This window comes from Sparus aurata, chromosome 3 (genome assembly GCF_900880675.1).
Source record: "Sparus aurata chromosome 3, fSpaAur1.1, whole genome shotgun sequence".
Taxonomy (NCBI): domain Eukaryota; kingdom Metazoa; phylum Chordata; class Actinopteri; order Spariformes; family Sparidae; genus Sparus; species Sparus aurata.
In genome coordinates this window covers 12,092,593-12,109,787 of record NC_044189.1, presented here as the reverse complement: position 1 = coordinate 12,109,787, position 17,195 = coordinate 12,092,593, and the positions used below count along the sequence as shown (strand labels likewise).

Here is a 17,195-nt window from a genome sequence, read left to right as displayed (position 1 = left end):
TTCAATCCCACATACAAGCTTATAAACTTGCCCACATGTGCTCTCTCCATGGTCTGTCCTGCCTGTGTCCAGGTCAGTCTCCATCATACAGACCCTTGTAGCAGGTCACATTTCACCTTACCTCTCTGAGGTGGCAGGTGTCATGTTAACATGTACACCTCAGACACTCACACTTGAGAAGCAGCAGTCACACATACTGGGTCACTCCTAAAGCGGTAAAGTTTAGAGTTTCAGATATCGTTGTTGAAGTTTGTCAGTTGGCAGTTATTCTTTAAACTAAACTACGCATTAGCTCAACATAAAAAACAACTCACCTGGCTGTCACAAAACAAAAACGACTGTTGTGCCCTCTTCCCTTCAGGAAAATTGTTTGCTTTTACACTTGAAATGTTTCAGACATATAAAGTTTTAATTAATAAGCTTTAGAGGTTTCAGACAGAGCCAGTACTACAGTTTCCCACTGTTTGGAGCTATTGTGCAAAGCTAACCTAAGCTAAGCTAAGCGACTGCTTTAAGTAACTCTAAGAAGGAGAGAAAAATAAACTTATTTGATAAAATACATTTTCATTTTGAGTTCTCAGTTAATCTGCTATCCTTTCCACATAGCAAAACAGCACCAGGTGGACTAATCTCAGTTTTTACCCGAGGACATACAAGACTTTCCTGACATAGGTTCCTTATTATTATTGGTGTTTTTGGAATTTGAAAGAGTTGCTGCACCTAAGTAAATCATAAAAAACAAGCAAACAAAAAAACAAATAACACAAGCATTGACAGTGCTGATATGTTTTCATTTAAAACTTGTATTTACACAAGCAACTTACAGTAATTCATATATTCCTATACAGATGGCGGTGGCTGCCATGCAAGTTGCCGACCAGCACATCAGGAATGAACTGGCGACCTTCCCATAACAAGACGCCAATTCTACCCCTGAGTCACAGCTGCATATTGCGTAAAATCATTCTTCAGTTCTTCACATCATTTCCTTTCCATTAATTCTTTTTCTCGTTTTCATTATTCTACAATTTTGCAACCATTTACACTTGGTTTGACTGTCACAGAGCTGAGAAGCTGTTTCTCTTAGCTCATGAAAAGTTATGATCTACATAGTTTTCTCAGGACAGTGACAATATGTACATTTATTCATAGATATACACTTATAACACTGTATGATTTAATGAAATACTACAGTTGAACCAGTAAACACAATGGCAGTGTTTGAAATACATCTGCCATGTTCAACAGCAAGAAACCAGATTAATACAGGGTCAACTGTTAGTCCATGGTCAACGGTTCTCTCAGTCTCCATTTTGTGTCTGTATGCTGCCTAATGAATTCAAAATTATGTCCTCCAAAAATGTATTAAAAAGCCAAACATTTCAGAAATGATAAATAATCTGATGGTACAACAACCCCTCAGATCACCACCAACCCATGTTTCAGTACAAATCCTCTGGTCAGTGCTTTGTATATGATTAAGCTCAACAATATATCGGTAACATTTTATACATCAGTTAACAGAACAGTTATTTCACACAGAATATGACATATCAACCCCACTGTGGCACCGAGGAGCCGTTTGGTCCCTGAGATTTTATTCCTGTATCGTCGTCGCGAGAGATTCAGCTGGTTTTGGGGCCACATAATTTCCTAAAAGACACAATCACATGATTATTATAACTATATCTGCGAATGTTCACTGTCATGTGGGGGACACTTTTTTTTTTTTTTTAAACTTACAGAGCAAGTGAGCGATCCTTCACATAATCACATACTGGTCTGTACCCCGTTAGTTGTGCTATCAGGGTTTTAATCTCTTTTTCCCAGGCGTCAGACTCTGCTTTTAAGGTAGCTATAGTGACAAAGAAAGATAAGGAACAATTCAGACCTCAACGGTAATTGTTGCATTTCGACACACGGTGTCACCAGCAGTCGAGCTTCATTAACTCTGAAGCAGTAAAGAGTTATACCTCTAGTCTCTGTGCTTTCCTTCAGCACGGCGGCCAGCTCTTCAGCTTTCACTTTCTTCAGAAGAGGGGGAGAAACGTTAGTCATGACCTTGAATTTGTGCTACACAAACACTGAACACTTACTTTAATACCTTGCAGTTACCACAAACGTAATACCAGACAGGTTAATCATCTTCACCTTCCTTTTTTTAAAAACACAAAACATGGCCAGGACTCAATCAGATGTCATGGTGTATAAATATGGATAAAAGACAAATCTCTAAAATGTATACATATATTTATTTTCTATATATTTATTCATACAGCCTGATGGCTTCTTGACCATGCAATCTCCCATAACAAATCTTTGCAAGTGGTTTTATTCTTGCCACTGTTGTTCATGGATGCGGGAGCTGATGTGCTGAGGGGGCTGCAGCAACCCTTAAACAAGTCTTTAATACATGCTCCTCCGAACTTGACGACTCACAAAATTGAATGGTTTTATAAAAAGGAGAGTCTGCTGGATTTCTCTCCCTCTTCATCTCGTTGCCGTTGTTGACTGTGGTTCACGTGGCTGCTTTGACCCATGATATGTTGTGTCGTAGTGCAAAACAACCTCAAATTGTTTGCAAAGTATTTGTTAATAACGATCACACACATGTTGTCCTGGACATTCAAATTCATACTTAAAACATGAAAGTCATGCACCAGTTGTTATGACATCATAACGTAGCAGACTGACCGCTCAGCAACCCCAAACTGTGACTTGTATGGTGATAGTAAGGTTTACAGGGAGCCAATGTAAACACTGATGTTTTCGTTGTTACATGTGGATCTTTAAGTAAATGTACTAAGGGATGTTCCACTATCGCCATCATGAGCTCAAAGTGTTCACAAAGCACTGGTTATATTCCTGGCTATTCTTTCCAATTGGTGTATAGTTCAGTGGTCACATTGCTTTGCATCCTGTGCAAATCAATCAGCTGGATGAGAGTGTCACTTCCTCTATAGGCAGCTTTAGCATTTGCATACTGAATATGTAAAAAATAAAAACACACACACACACACACACACACACACACACACACACACACACACACACACACACACACACACACACAAGGTGGAAAGCCTCACCCTCTCTGGTCATGTCACATTGCAAAAGAAAGAATATGAATGATTAGCTTTTCACCTTTTCTGCTTTACAGGCATCACTTTTTACTTTCATCTTCTCTGTCGCTGGACCGAGTTTGGCCAGTGTAGCCTCCAGATTCTCCGCGACTTGTCTCCACTCAACCACCATCTTCTCCAAAGATGCTTTGAAGATCTCGTCATTTCTAAGTTGGTTATTGAGTTCCCCTGAGTGTATTAGAGACTTTTCGTGACTCTGATTTAACACCATCAACATCTGATATTGGCCAAAAATAAAAATCAGCAGTATCATGGACATCAAGGAGGATACAGTGGACACAATCCAAATAAGCCTCATCATTGCCATTTGGGTTACTGTAATACAGAAAGAGTGAAGACGAAGAGATGTGAATGGATGCGTAGAGGCACAGATGACAGAGATTAACAGTGTGATAACAAACGTCTCACTCTCATGTGTCCTCTTACCTTTTTTGTGTATAGCCCACTTTAGTTTCTGCTCTCTCGCCGCAAAGATTCTCCCCACACAACAAACAACCACAATGACACCGACGGGGTGCCATTAGATTTGTTTCTGTTGTCAGTTCCTGCTCCTCTCACTTTTGCCTCCTCCCTCTTTCACAGCCGGCTGGTTGTCTGCTGTTGATTTAGCCTCATGTCGCAAAACAGGTCGAGCAGCTCATTTAACATTCAGTGTAGTTGCTTTGGCCTAAATATTAAAGTGATAATTTAAAAATGTGCACTTTGCCTTTCGGTACATGCTAATAAAAGGACGTTACTGTGATGAGGTGAGGGCCTGGGAAAGAGGCTGGTGGCTCATTAGAGCAACTGATCACACCTGTAGCTTATCAGTGAGTATGTTACAGAGTGCCTCAGTGCGTCGGATAGTCTTTTTTGCTTTGGGAGGTCCCTAACTGAGTAACCTGACCTGGAATTAGTTAAAGGAGACATATCATGCACATTTTCAGGTTCATATTTCTATTTTGGGTTACCACTAGAATAGGTTAACAAGCTTTAATGCTCAAAAAACACATGCAAATTTTCTCATGCTTTCCAGTGGAGCCCCCTCTGTCTGAAAGGCTCTGTTTGAGCACCTGTCTCTTTAAGGTCCCTTCGCGATCAACCCAGTCTGCTCTGATTGGTCACATCTGACCCAGCACCACTAATAACAACAGAGTTAGGGAAAAGTGGTTTGGAAAAGGACTCAGGGGCTGACTATCCGATGTCACCTTTAGATTCCTTCCATGAACCAGGTGTTGTGATACATCAACATATTACTGAGTGAAAAAAAAAAAAAGAATTGGTGGAACCCCCGACATTTAACCAGAGGACAGGTTCGACGTGCCCACCAGGAAATTCCTGACTAGTTACCTCTGCAACAGTTCTTACAACCCTGCCCACATTCCATTTTGACAACTATGGTGTGACTGGCCTTACTGGTTTTGAAGGAGAGGAAAAATGTGGCTGTTTGCCAAGCAGCAGTAAGTCAGCCATTTTTGGAGTATACCAACCATCACTTGCGTACGTTGGTTAAACTTCAAATAAAATCCCCCAGAATACTGCATTATTTACATTCCCAATTAGATTGATTAATCATGCATAGTCAATTATTGGTTAGCTGTTAGTTTGCATTTAGTTGGCATAATATTAGCTAACACCAACCTTATCATTCAAGGTGTTATTGATAAGAGGTACATTTATTCTTCTATTCTTCTACAAGCTCTGTAGATGTGTTATTAAAAAAAAGATTTGTCTACATAAAAATGTCAGCTTTAAAGGTACAATAGGTCAGACCTCTTGTTGAAAACATTCAAAAAGGAACTTTAACTAAGGTGTGTTGCAAAGATATCAGCTAAAATTAACATGTTATCTAGCTAGCCTTATCCTGTCCTGGTCCAAAAAAGCTCTTTGGTTGGGTCTCTAAGCTCCCAGTTGCAAGTTGCACAGCTACTTGAGCTAACCAGCTAATGGCAGCTGCAGTTAGCGGCAGTTAGCAGTTAATCTGGTGATATGTTGCTCCCTATTTCTTTTGAGTATGAATTCAAAAGGTGCCCCATTCTTACATATTGCAGCTTTAAACTTTCATTTCAGCATAGTCAGTAAATGCTGTAATAAGCCAACAAACCCAAAAAAAGGTGTGTTTCCAGTGTCAACATTTACTCGCTTTTACATAGATTGCATATTATGCAGATAATTAAGTGAGAGGCATAAGACAGGGATAGTCAATCGGGATCTTGGCACAACTTTAGGCTAACGTTACCTTGCTCTCAAAAATATTGTTATCTACAAAAGGGGGCCCTGCAAAAAAAGTTTTGGAACCCTCTCATGGGATGAGCAAACTCTCCTATTTGTGACATAACCCATTCTAAAACCAGTTTGATTATTTGACAAATAAAATGTCATTATCAGAGCTGAAATCAAAGCATGAGGTAAGCACTCGCATATTTGTGTGTTGTTCATGACTATATAACAATTGCTACTGATATATGTGTACACATGTGCAAACAACTTTTGCATTGTGCTCCTTGAGGTTAAATACAACAATCAGATAAAGTCACATCATGTCCACTGATCTAAGGACAGCAAAAAAAGAGCTCCACTTGATCTTTGTGACTGTAGTCACGATAGCTTTGAGGCAGCTCTTAAGAATCGTACATTTAAACAGCTAACACCCACCCATTATTCTTGTGGGTGGTGGTGACCGCATGGCCTCAGTGTCAACAGATAAATCACAGCTGTTGAACACGTTACAGCAGCCAGATCGATGGGCACAAAGCCAGAAGACAATCACATGTAGGTTTTAAAACCTTAAAAAGCAGATAACAAATATCGCATTAAGCATTAAAGTCATTTAAGATCCGACAGGTGTTCTCTTTTACCACCTTTTGTTCGTCTTTATTCAGCTTCTTCCATGTTTCTCACTGAAATGAACTCATTTGGGACCTGCTGAAAACATTTTATTCAATTAACTTGATTCCTTTATAATCTGTTTTTGAGTCGCTTCAACAAAGACTTTATAATGAGTCACTTGCTGCTGCATTCGTTCTCTTCTGGGAAAAGCAACGTAATGCCACTTGAAAGCTGATTGGTCAATCCTTGGACATCAGGACGTACTTAAGCATCCTTAAATCCACCACTGACACCTCTGAACGCCTGTTGACCAGCTCAGGTAAGAATTATTCAGATATTAGAAGTATTTACTAATAACTTATTACCAAGAGTATAGTAATGTTAAAATGAATCATCTGATGCAATGAGATCTGGTTCACACATTTACAAACATTTATTTTTACGAGGGTAGAATTATGTGTTCGTGATTTTTTTAAATGCTGAAAACATATTTCTATTGATTTTTTTAGTCATTTATTATTTTGTATTTATTTTTTTCTACTGTATAAGAAAAGGAAAAATGAATATAAAAGCTTAAAGATACAATTTTCACAAGATTAAAAAGTGTATAATTTCTGTTCATTTTGAAGAACTCTCACTGTTTTCCTCTCCAGTGACAAACATGGGGTTGTTTGCTGTAATCTTTTCAGCTCTTCTGCTGAGTGGTAAGTTATCAAATACTACTTTTAAGATAATGATCATTTATGAGAAACACTTCATAAAAACCATCATTGAAAAATGGTGAATAGTTGAAGTTATTTCTCTGTTAAAATGCTTTACGTTTTATTATTATTTATCAAGTAGTTATTTATGGTAAAGTTTCAACTGATGCTTATGAAAGCTTATAAAGTTGCAGCTATAAACTTCAGCAATTAATATAATAAATTAACTATAGAAATAATAATAATTAACTTTAAATGTACTGCTCATTAATGATGGTTATCATAAAGTGTTACATATTTATCTCATATATGAGTGATGTTTTAGTGTGATTTGACAGTATAAATTGAACTAAATCAAATCAAAAGGTAAAAAAAACCAAAAACAAGTTGGACTCAATACAATACAAAAAGTCAGAAATAAGAAAAATCTACATTATTATTAGGGTATTAATTCTATGATCTTTGAAGCATTAAAGCAATTGTATTCTACCATTTGTCACAATATATTAATTTAATTTTAATAATGTGACACAAATAGTTTAATAGTCATTAAGATGAAAAAATGTCCCCCTGCATTGAATGTTAATATTTTTAATTCTCTTTTTTCAGGATTTTGCAGAGGAGGACCGGCCACTTTAACACCACAGTCAGGTACCTGCTGGGTCATGGGCAACCTCCACTACACCTTTGATGGCCAGTATTACACCTTCATGGGCAACTGCTCCTACACTGTGGCCAAGAACTGCCATGTTAGTGGGAACCTCCCGGCCTTTGAGGTGGACACAAAGAACGTGAACGAGGGCAACACACAGGTCCCATCGGTCGGGACGGTCACCGTCAATGTCTACGGGATCAATATTGACATAGTTCGCTCTGAGCTGGGTATTGTGCGGGTGAGTCAGCCTGTAGTGTTCAGGTGCTATGTTGACATTGTGTGAATACTGATGAAGAATACACATCTCTGGCAGAGGTGATCATTCCCATGTGGTGTGACTCATTTGCTTTGTACTTTCCAACAGATAGTTGGACAAAATGTTTTCCGTAAGTGAAGTTTGATTGATTGATCAATTACTTGCAGGTGAACTACCAACAATGGACTCTCCCAATCAAGCTGAACAACGGCCAGGTGAATATTTTCCAGAAAGGCCTTTTGGTCGTCATCCAGACTGATTTCGGCCTGACCATGCAATACGACTGGAACGAGTACCTCACCGTCACACTGCCGGGCAGTTTTGCCGGCAGTGTGTGCGGCCTGTGTGGCAATTTCAACAACAAAAAGGAAGATGATCTCACAACTCCTAGCGGTTCAGTGGCCAGCAGCGGGGCAGCGCTGGGACAGAGCTGGAGGGTTCCCGGTGGCACAGGCGATGCCTATTGCCAGGACCAATGTGTCGGCCAGTGTGAAAGCTGTCCTCTCAGTCAAGTTCAGAAATTAGAAAATCAAATCTTCTGCAGTGCCCTTTTACAGAACTATGCCGAGCTCGTAGGATGTCAACCTGACATTGACGCTGATGTCTTTCAAAGCAGCTGCATGCTCACCCTCTGCAGGGGTGAAGCTGCGAACACGTATCTCTGCAGCAGTCTTCAAGGCTTTGCTGACATCTGCCAGATGTCTGGGGCCACAGTTCCCGGTGACTGGAGGACATCTACTCAATGCCGTGAGTAAAGGAAAGGTTTAAAAGTACAAATACATGTCAACAAATGCAAAAGTTTTTTTGTTTTTTACTTTATAACAGTTATTTGATAGCTTCAGGTTTGCATACAAATCATATAGGTTTATGAAATATATTTCACTACTATTTTGAGAAAATTTTCAAGGAACACATTTTTATGACCGTATAAACTGAACAAACAAACTGTCCTCGGAGGGCAGCACAATTTCATATTGTTTAACTTTGTTTATATTTGCAGGACCGTTCTAGGTAGCCTCCTTTCTGTCTTCAAATGCTGTTCTGGGCATTTGGTTTATCCAGTTATAGAAATATATTTAGCAAATGAATTTCTCTGAGCTTGTATTACCTTTATTATTAATTACCTTCATTGATTACTACCACCTTAAAGTCATTTTTAATCAAAAACTTTTCCTGGCCCCACCTATTTGAATGTGATGAGTTGCTACTTTTCCTTAATATCACTTAAATCATTTGAGGTTTGAACTGTTTATTGGACAAAGCTCTAGGTAATCATGCAGTGTTGCCCCCAACGGAGGACCAGGTGGGGCCATGGCCGCAAGGTTTTCAGTGGCCCCTTCTGGTATAATAACTTTCTGGAGGCAACCCTGTCATCTTGATGACACTTCTCACTATATTTCAGAAGTGATGGAATGTAACTAACTAACTTACTAACTAGCTAATTAACTCAAGTACTGTATTTAAGTTTTTATTCCACCAGATTTATTTGATTACCATAGTTACTGGTTCAGAACACTTTAAAAAACAAATGATTTTAATGGCTGATAATCAGAAAACAGCTGAATATCAGATCCAGTAATAGACTGACCCATATTTTATAGTATACACATACATTTGAATATATGTATAATACATTTTTACATCTACTTTTGATACTTAAGTACATTTAATATCAGATCTCTTGTCTCTTTGCCCACACAGCTACACCAAAGTGTCCAGAAAACAGCCACTATGAGTTCTGTGGGAGCGGCTGTCCTGCTACATGTGCAAACACTCCCACAAAATGCAACGCCACCTGTGTGGAGACGTGTGCCTGTGACGACGGCTTTGTGCTCAGTGGTACGCAGTGTGTCCCCAAGGCTCAGTGTGGCTGCATGTACCAGGGTCACTATGTGGAGGCTGGAGCCTCCTTCTTTGTTGGACAGAGCTGCAACAATCGCTACACCTGCTCCGCCGGTGGAAGTTTGTCTTCTAAGCTGACGAGCTGTCAGGCTGGGCAGCTGTGCCAGGTCCTGGAGGGGATCATAGGGTGCTATCCTGTCAACTACGCCACATGTACGGTGTCTGGTGATCCACATTTCGTGACCTTCGATGGGGAGCACTACAACTTCCAGGGCACTTGTGCATATGAGATGGCTGGCGTCTCCAATCAAACCACCCTGGAGTATTTTAGTGTTGTGCTGCAGAACAACGGTGGAGATAAGAAGATCGGATCCGTTGTGAACCTGGTAGAAGTCAGTGTGTACGGATACACCATCGTCATCAGCAAAGACAACCCTGGCGCTGTTGTGGTAATTTTACACAAGAACATCGTTCATGTGGGGCTGCAAATGATAATTGTTGCTGTTTTCATTATAGATCACAAGGCAGAATATTTTTTCCCGATTAATTAACTGATTGGTTGGTCCGGAAAACAATGAAACAGGTTCATGATAATGTCCTGAAGCCCAATGTGATCTTCTCCATCTTGCTCCAGCCTTTAAACTTGTGAAAAAAATTATTGACTAATCAGTGCAGCGCTACATGTGTCTAATTATGTATCCTTCTATGAATTTATAACTAAATGTATTAAATGACGTCTTTTCCATTATTATCTTTATAAGATCAATGGTGAGCTCTCCAACCTCCCTATGATGCTCAACAACAACACAATCCATCTTTACACAAGCGGCTGGTTCGCTGTTATCGAGACTGACTTTGGAGTGAAGTTGTACTACGACTGGAACAGCGTAGCTTTCCTCATCGTTCCCAATACGTACATGGGTGCTATGCAGGGTCTCTGTGGCAATTATAACCTCAACCCCAAAGATGACATGCAGATGAGCGACGGGAAACAAGCCACGACTCCCCAGGAGCTCGTTCAAAGCTGGAAAGTGGCCACGATCCCCGGCTGCGTTGACGGCTGCAGCGGCCCCTGCCCTGGCTGTAACGCCACTCAGAGAGCCACGTACAACAGCAGCAGTTTCTGTGGGCTCATCAGCAACCCTGCAGGCCCGTTCCGCGACTGCCACGCCAAGGTCGACCCTGCAGGTTACCTCAACGACTGCCTGTATGACGTCTGTCTTTACCAGGGCCGTGCAAACATGCAGTGCAAGACTTTGACTGCCTACACAGCCGCCTGCCAGCTGAAAGGCGCCACAGTTTACCCATGGAGGTCAGCCCAGTTCTGCGGTAAGGACGTCTGCCATTATCAAGTCGGCGAGACAAACTCTTGTGAATTTCTTTAACCATAATCTTGTCTCGCTTCTAGATGCCCAGTGTCCATCAAACAGCCAGTATGAGCTCTGTACCAGCGGCTGTTTCAGATCATGTGCCACAGACTCTTCGCTGTCCAACTGTGGAGCTCCATGCATGGAAGGATGCGTCTGTGATGAGGGTTACCTTATGAGTGGAGATGAGTGTGTGCCTGCCAACCAGTGTGGCTGCATTTATGAGGACAAATACTACCAGTATGGACAGGTCTTCTACCCTGATACCCTCTGCCAGCAGGAATGCACCTGTAATGGGACGGTAAGGATGAGTGGGGGCCTGTACCTGTTCATTATTCCCAGATATGAATGAATCAATTTGAATCAATGGGAATGCATTTTCTCACACTTTACTCGTACCTACCTTGGCATGAAGGTGCGTTCTGTTTATCGAAAAAGCAGACCTTGTTTGAAAAAATTAAAGGATCACTTCACACAAATTAGGTGTTTTTGAAATATCCTAGTGATATCTAGCAATGTTAGCAGTTTTCAAGGAATGAAAAACTTAGGAATGACACCTTGGAAACGATGAGTAATCAGATGTGTCTTTCATATTAGGTGCAGTGTAAGCAGTCTTCTTGTGGTCCGTATGAGACGTGTGCGATGAAAAACTACGTGCGATCATGTCAGCCTTTTGGAAAAGGCATCTGCTCCATCTCTGGAGATCCACATTACAACACATTTGACAACGCCACCTACGACTTCCAAGGCACGTGCACCTACGTCGTAGCCGAGGGCTGCCACCTGAGCGGCACGCGGCTCACCCCCTTCTCTGTGGTGGTGGAGAACGAGCCGTGGTATCGGATGTCTGCCAATCCACAGGTCTCAGTGGCCAAACTCACAGCGGTAGAAGTTTACGGAAACATTTTGATTCTTCGCAGGAATGAAGTTCGAATGGTTTGGGTATGTCACTGACTTCACCTTTGTTTAAGCTGATATATAGCCAATATTTTGACATTGAATTTAACTGTATGACAGCAAATACATATCAAATAAGAATAAATGATGGACAATATGTATATTCTTTTACTATTCTCTGCAGGTAAACGGCGTCCTACATCACCTTCCACTAAACCTCAACAACGGTGCAGTGCAGGTTTATCAGGAAGGGTCAAATGATGTCATTATGACCGACTTTGGCCTGAGGGTCACATATGATCTGGTCTACCACATCACTGTCACGGTCCCCGGAAACTACAGGGGCAAAACCTGCGGCCTGTGTGGAAATTTCAACAATGACGCAGCAGATGAGTTCCAGCTACCAGATGGAAACATAACCAAGAACTTGCAGACGTTCGGCGTGGCGTGGAAAGTGCCCGTCCCCGGAGTGGTCTGTGAAGACGGATGCAGCGGTGACCTTTGCCCCAAATGTGACACTTCTGAAAAAGCTGCGTTGGAGGCGAAATGTGCAGTTATCACCAATCCCAACGGGCCGTTTGCCGCTTGCCACGCTGTCATCGCTCCCAACTCCTACTTCCGAGATTGTGTCTACGATATTTGCATGGCTGAAGGTGATCAAGACATGCTGTGTCACAGCATTGCTGCATATATGTTAGACTGCCAAGACTTTGGTGCAAAGGTCCAAAACTGGAGAAGTCCTTCTTTCTGCCGTGAGTCTTCATATTTTTATAATTTATTGTACACTGTATTATCCACAATTACCCCTAAAAAAACCTTAAAATGTCCTGTTATTTGTGTACAGCTTTTACGTGTAGTGCCGGCAGCCATTATGAGACATGTATGCTGCCTTGTACCTCTACATGTCCTGGTCTGCCTGACACCGTCACGTGCACCACGAGCTGTGTGGAGGGCTGTGCCTGTGATAACGGCTACTACTACAATGGAACTGGCTGCGTGCCCTTTGACCAGTGTAGCTGCTATTACAACGGCAAAACTTACAAGGTGAGAAAATATTTCTATTGAGGGTAGATCTGATAAGTTTGGCGGTGGTTTTGAGACTCCTTTAAAATAAATTTGACTTTATTCAGCCTATTGATACAGCATTTCTTTTACCATAAGAAATTGTAAGTAACTTCAACAGCACCGTGATTACATTTATTGATGCATCCATAATTACATTTTAAAATTTCTCAAAATATACAAGAGCTGCATACAATGCTTACTCTTTAATTATTTGTATAAATATTTCTTTCTTGGTGTTTTAGCACCAGACTTTTAAGCCTCACTAAGGTAATAGCTCCTGAGATGGCAGTGTCAGTCAGCCCGTCCACTTGGGTTCAGACAGAAATATCTGATCGATATATTTGTTGTTCTCATGACTTTTTATGTTTGATTTATGTTCAGATACCTCCGAAAGAATTGACATTCCTATCAGCCTCAAATGTTTTATGTGTTAAGTCCTAATTAACTGATCTTAGCATGTTCACCTGTTAACCTAAGTTGGTGAACAGGGAAAATATTACTTGCTTAATTTCAGCTTGTAAGTCACTGTGAGCATGTACATGTTAGCATTTAGTTCAAAGCACTGCTTTGTTCAAGTACCAGTCCAGTTGCTAGGTCACAGGAAAGAACTGTGTATCAGAAAGTACCCCCCCAGTAAGACTGCGTTTCAATATTTGTGAGCGATATTGGACTTTTATTGGCTTTATTAACAGGACAGCTGGAGATAGATAGGAAACAGGATGAGAGAGGGGGGAGTTCCAACATATCAGTGGTTTGTAGCAATGAACACTGGCAACATTTCTTCAGATGATTTGGTTGCCAATACGTACAGCCTCACAGAGCTTCTACCATAGCTGAGGATTAGTCCGAAAAGTCTTATTGGGGTATTTTTTTCATCGCAAGTTCATCTCAGGGTTTGAAACTTTAATGAAACATTCATGAACACACTCTATAAACCAGCAAAGATTACATGAAGGATTTTTGGTATGAACCCAACCATGTATTTTGTCATCTGTCATCTGCAGGTTGGACAATCCATTATCACTGATGACTGTCACAGGATTTCCACCTGTCAGGCCTCTGGAGTCGTTGTGTCCCAGAACATGACATGTGACCCCAACGAGAGCTGCCTGGTGAAGAACGGCGTGATGGGCTGCTACATCCAGCAGTGCTTTTTGGACTCCAACGGGACTCTCACTGCATTTAATGGTGATAGTGGTACCATAACAACGGCAGGAGTCTATGAGATTATCCAGAACTGTAACCAGTCTCAGACAACAGACTGGTTCAGGCTGCTGGTGAAGTTGGAGATGTGCACTCCTGGTGTCAACTCAATTTTGGGTGTGTTTGTGTTCTTTAATGACTTGATGATCACAGTCACTGACAAGCATGACGTCTGGGTAAGTGTCTGGATAAAGGTATCACGTTAATCTCGTTCAACCTTAAAAACACATTTATTTATATAAAGTGTTCACTTCTGTGTTCGCAGATAAATGGAAAGGCGATGACTCAAACCACTTTCTCCCAAAACAATGTCAAAGTGCTCGTTTCGGACAACACAGTGAGCATTAACAGCCCCTCCACCCTTCAGTTGTCCTTTAGTTCAACTAACGAACTTGTCATGAGTGTCAGTGACAGTGTAGTTGACATGGTATGTGGAGCGTGTGGGAAGCTCAGGCCTGTTGACACAACACTACAAGATCTGAGAGAGAGGCTGCTGGTCTCTCTTCATGGGCCGAGTACTGCCTTTGCATCACTGAACTTTGGGCAATGGCAGGCTCCGGATTTCCCCCAATGGTAAGTCACATAAATTACCTCCTAGTAATGCATATTAGTAGTACAAAAAAGAGCAGAAAGGGACTGAAAAATGTTGCTCAGATTTGCACCAAAGATCTTAAATCTGAGCACAGAATACATCCAGACTGGATGCCTTCATTAAAGTGGCAGGGAAAGGATTTAAAAATGTCAAATTTTGGTTTCAGAAAAGATCTGACTTGACAGTGATTTTTTTACAGTGATTGTCTAGTTTTTTTTTCAAACAGGATATTGGGCTAAATCAGGGTATTTTTAAGATATTATCACAATTTTTTATTTTTTTGAAATAAATAGGAAAACAGCTATATCAACATTTACAGTTTACAGGCCAATTTAAAAAACTTTTAGGTAATTAGATTACACACATACTATATATTGTTTTTAGAGATTTCACTCTTATATGCAGATGATACATTGCTTTTTACCTAACATTACTTAACTAATTATTTTTCTGTTTTTTTCAGTGGTGTGTGAATTTCGTCGCGCCAACTTTTTGTTGGTGGCATTGATCAGCATCCTTCTGCACTAACTAAACTGATGGCATTATTAATTAATTAAAATATTCTTTGTTTAGAGAGAGAATCCCATATCTGTGTAAATTTAATTTCCTTCCTACATTAAATTATCAATCTTATGAAAATGTTTGAATGTTTGTCTTGTCAAACATCTCTAATAAGGCCAGTAGCATATATTTTGTATAAATGTTTAACTGTAGTGATACTGTACTAACACTAAATAAATGTCGACATATAAACCACTGCAAGATATTAATGATATGTATTTTATTGTGCGCTAATTAAACTTTTTTTGTGTTTGTATGTTATGTGTACCTGTGTGATAATCTGAAACCAGTCAAGTCTTTCCATCATCCAACATTGCATGAAGCTACTGTAGCACTCCCATTTATACCACAATAAAACAAAAAACATTTTTAAAAGGGCAAAGGAAAGCATATTGGGAGACGTCCAAAAACACGACTTTCCCATTCATCTTGCCAGTGTCTTGATTGACAGCAGCTTGCAAGCTAAGCCCCAAGTGGATGAGCTTTAATATTGAATTGCACATATAATCTTTTGTGTTTGTCTATGATAAGTAAAAGCTTATACAATACATAAAATCATAAAGGAAAATAGGAGATATTGAACTCTTAGAAGCTTATAAAACTAAAATTGGGCCAAAATGTGGCTATAAAGTTTACAGTTTACATTAGTCAGTGGCCTCTGTCATGGATAAAACATTGGCTTCTCTGTCTATGATGTTGAAGTTATTGCTTTATGTAAATATGCTTTAATCAGGATAAAATACAGTGAAAATCGGGTGCACCATCATGACACCAAGTAGAAGAAAATACAAATTTCTCCTTTTGGTCAAATATTTCTGGTTAACCTGAGTTTGACTCGATGTGAGAACGTGGTATGGTTAGTTATTATATGATCATTCCAATACTTTGTCAGATTAACCAGAACTACATTGATTCTGGCAGTACATAATAGATGAGATGATAAAAAATGATAAAAACTGATATCCCAGTTGATTTAGAGTATTTCATTCTTGGGAGATATTTAAAGATTTAAATGACAAAGAGCAAAGAAAAAATGTCTTCCTCATACATTTAACGGTTGCTAAGAAAATGATCACAAACTGGATGGAACTACCCTCACTAAATCTTACCCGGCTCGAAGGCTGGAGCACGTCTACAAAATGGAGTATACTGTATGACAGCAACAGCAAATGAAGACAGAGACTTTTATGCAAAGATGAGCAGTAATATTATATAAATGAACATTTGAACAAGTTAAGTCAATTTTATTTATATAGCCCAGAATCACAAATGATGTCTTGAGGATCATAGCAATCTGTGCAGAATACAAAACCCTCTGACAATTGGACCTTTGATTCTTACAAGTTATTAGAACTTCCCTTCAAAAACCCTTTAATAAATAAAATTACAGCTTCATGTAGATTGTAAAACATAACAACTAGTGACTGTTCAAATACATTTTATATAATTCAGTTCATTAAATGCATTTACATAGATACTGCAATTGTTTTCCATACAGCCTGAACTTTATAAGAATTGATCAACAGGCTAAATTTATTTCACTGTTGGAATTTACATTTGCAATTATTTTTTTTTATTACAATAATACCAATGCTTTCATTGCTGATTGTTGAATTTTCTGCAGATGATGATATTGCGATCTCTGGGAGTTGAGAAGTTGATCTTTCATTCACAACCCACTGCAGAAAAGAACACATTAAGTAAATTGGAATCAGTTGATTGCAGTTCTTTTCCACACTTAATTTCATTTAAATTGTGGCTCCATCCACATGTTTTAACATGTCAGAAATTCCTCTATCTTACTGCATCAGCAGAATCCAATTATGGTGAAAATCTCAAAGTAGTTCAATGATAAAAATAGAATGATAAAAAGTGAACAAGGCAACTAAATTAAAGTGAGATAATGCTTGAAACAGTTAGCATCCTATACTCACCAGGAAGGAAAGTCATCTGCAGGATATAAGGCCATGTACTCCTGCATCTCTGCTTGTTGGACACTGAAGATGTATCTTGAGGGGAGGAGAGGTCCACATGCTCCGCACAACTTGTTTACCATGCTGTCACTCACGGTCACAATGACCTCCTGGGTGTTGCTGTATGACAGC

General features: G+C 39.9%; 1 protein-coding gene across 1 annotated transcript; it reads left to right on the top strand.

The window, feature by feature from the left end:
- The first annotated feature begins 7,399 nt into the window (after positions 1 to 7,399).
- On the top strand, positions 7,400 to 15,291 carry LOC115579340 (IgGFc-binding protein-like). The gene is made up of 12 exons (XM_030412844.1): positions 7,400 to 7,405; positions 7,465 to 7,545; positions 7,731 to 8,310; positions 9,265 to 9,854; positions 10,167 to 10,734; positions 10,814 to 11,073; positions 11,370 to 11,714; positions 11,854 to 12,421; positions 12,514 to 12,713; positions 13,739 to 14,113; positions 14,203 to 14,510; positions 14,993 to 15,291. Exons 1-12 carry the CDS (start codon positions 7,400 to 7,402, stop codon positions 15,000 to 15,002), a joined length of 3,891 nt encoding a protein of 1,296 aa, XP_030268704.1. The 3' UTR covers positions 15,003 to 15,291.
- The last annotated feature ends 1,904 nt before the right edge of the window (positions 15,292 to 17,195 follow it).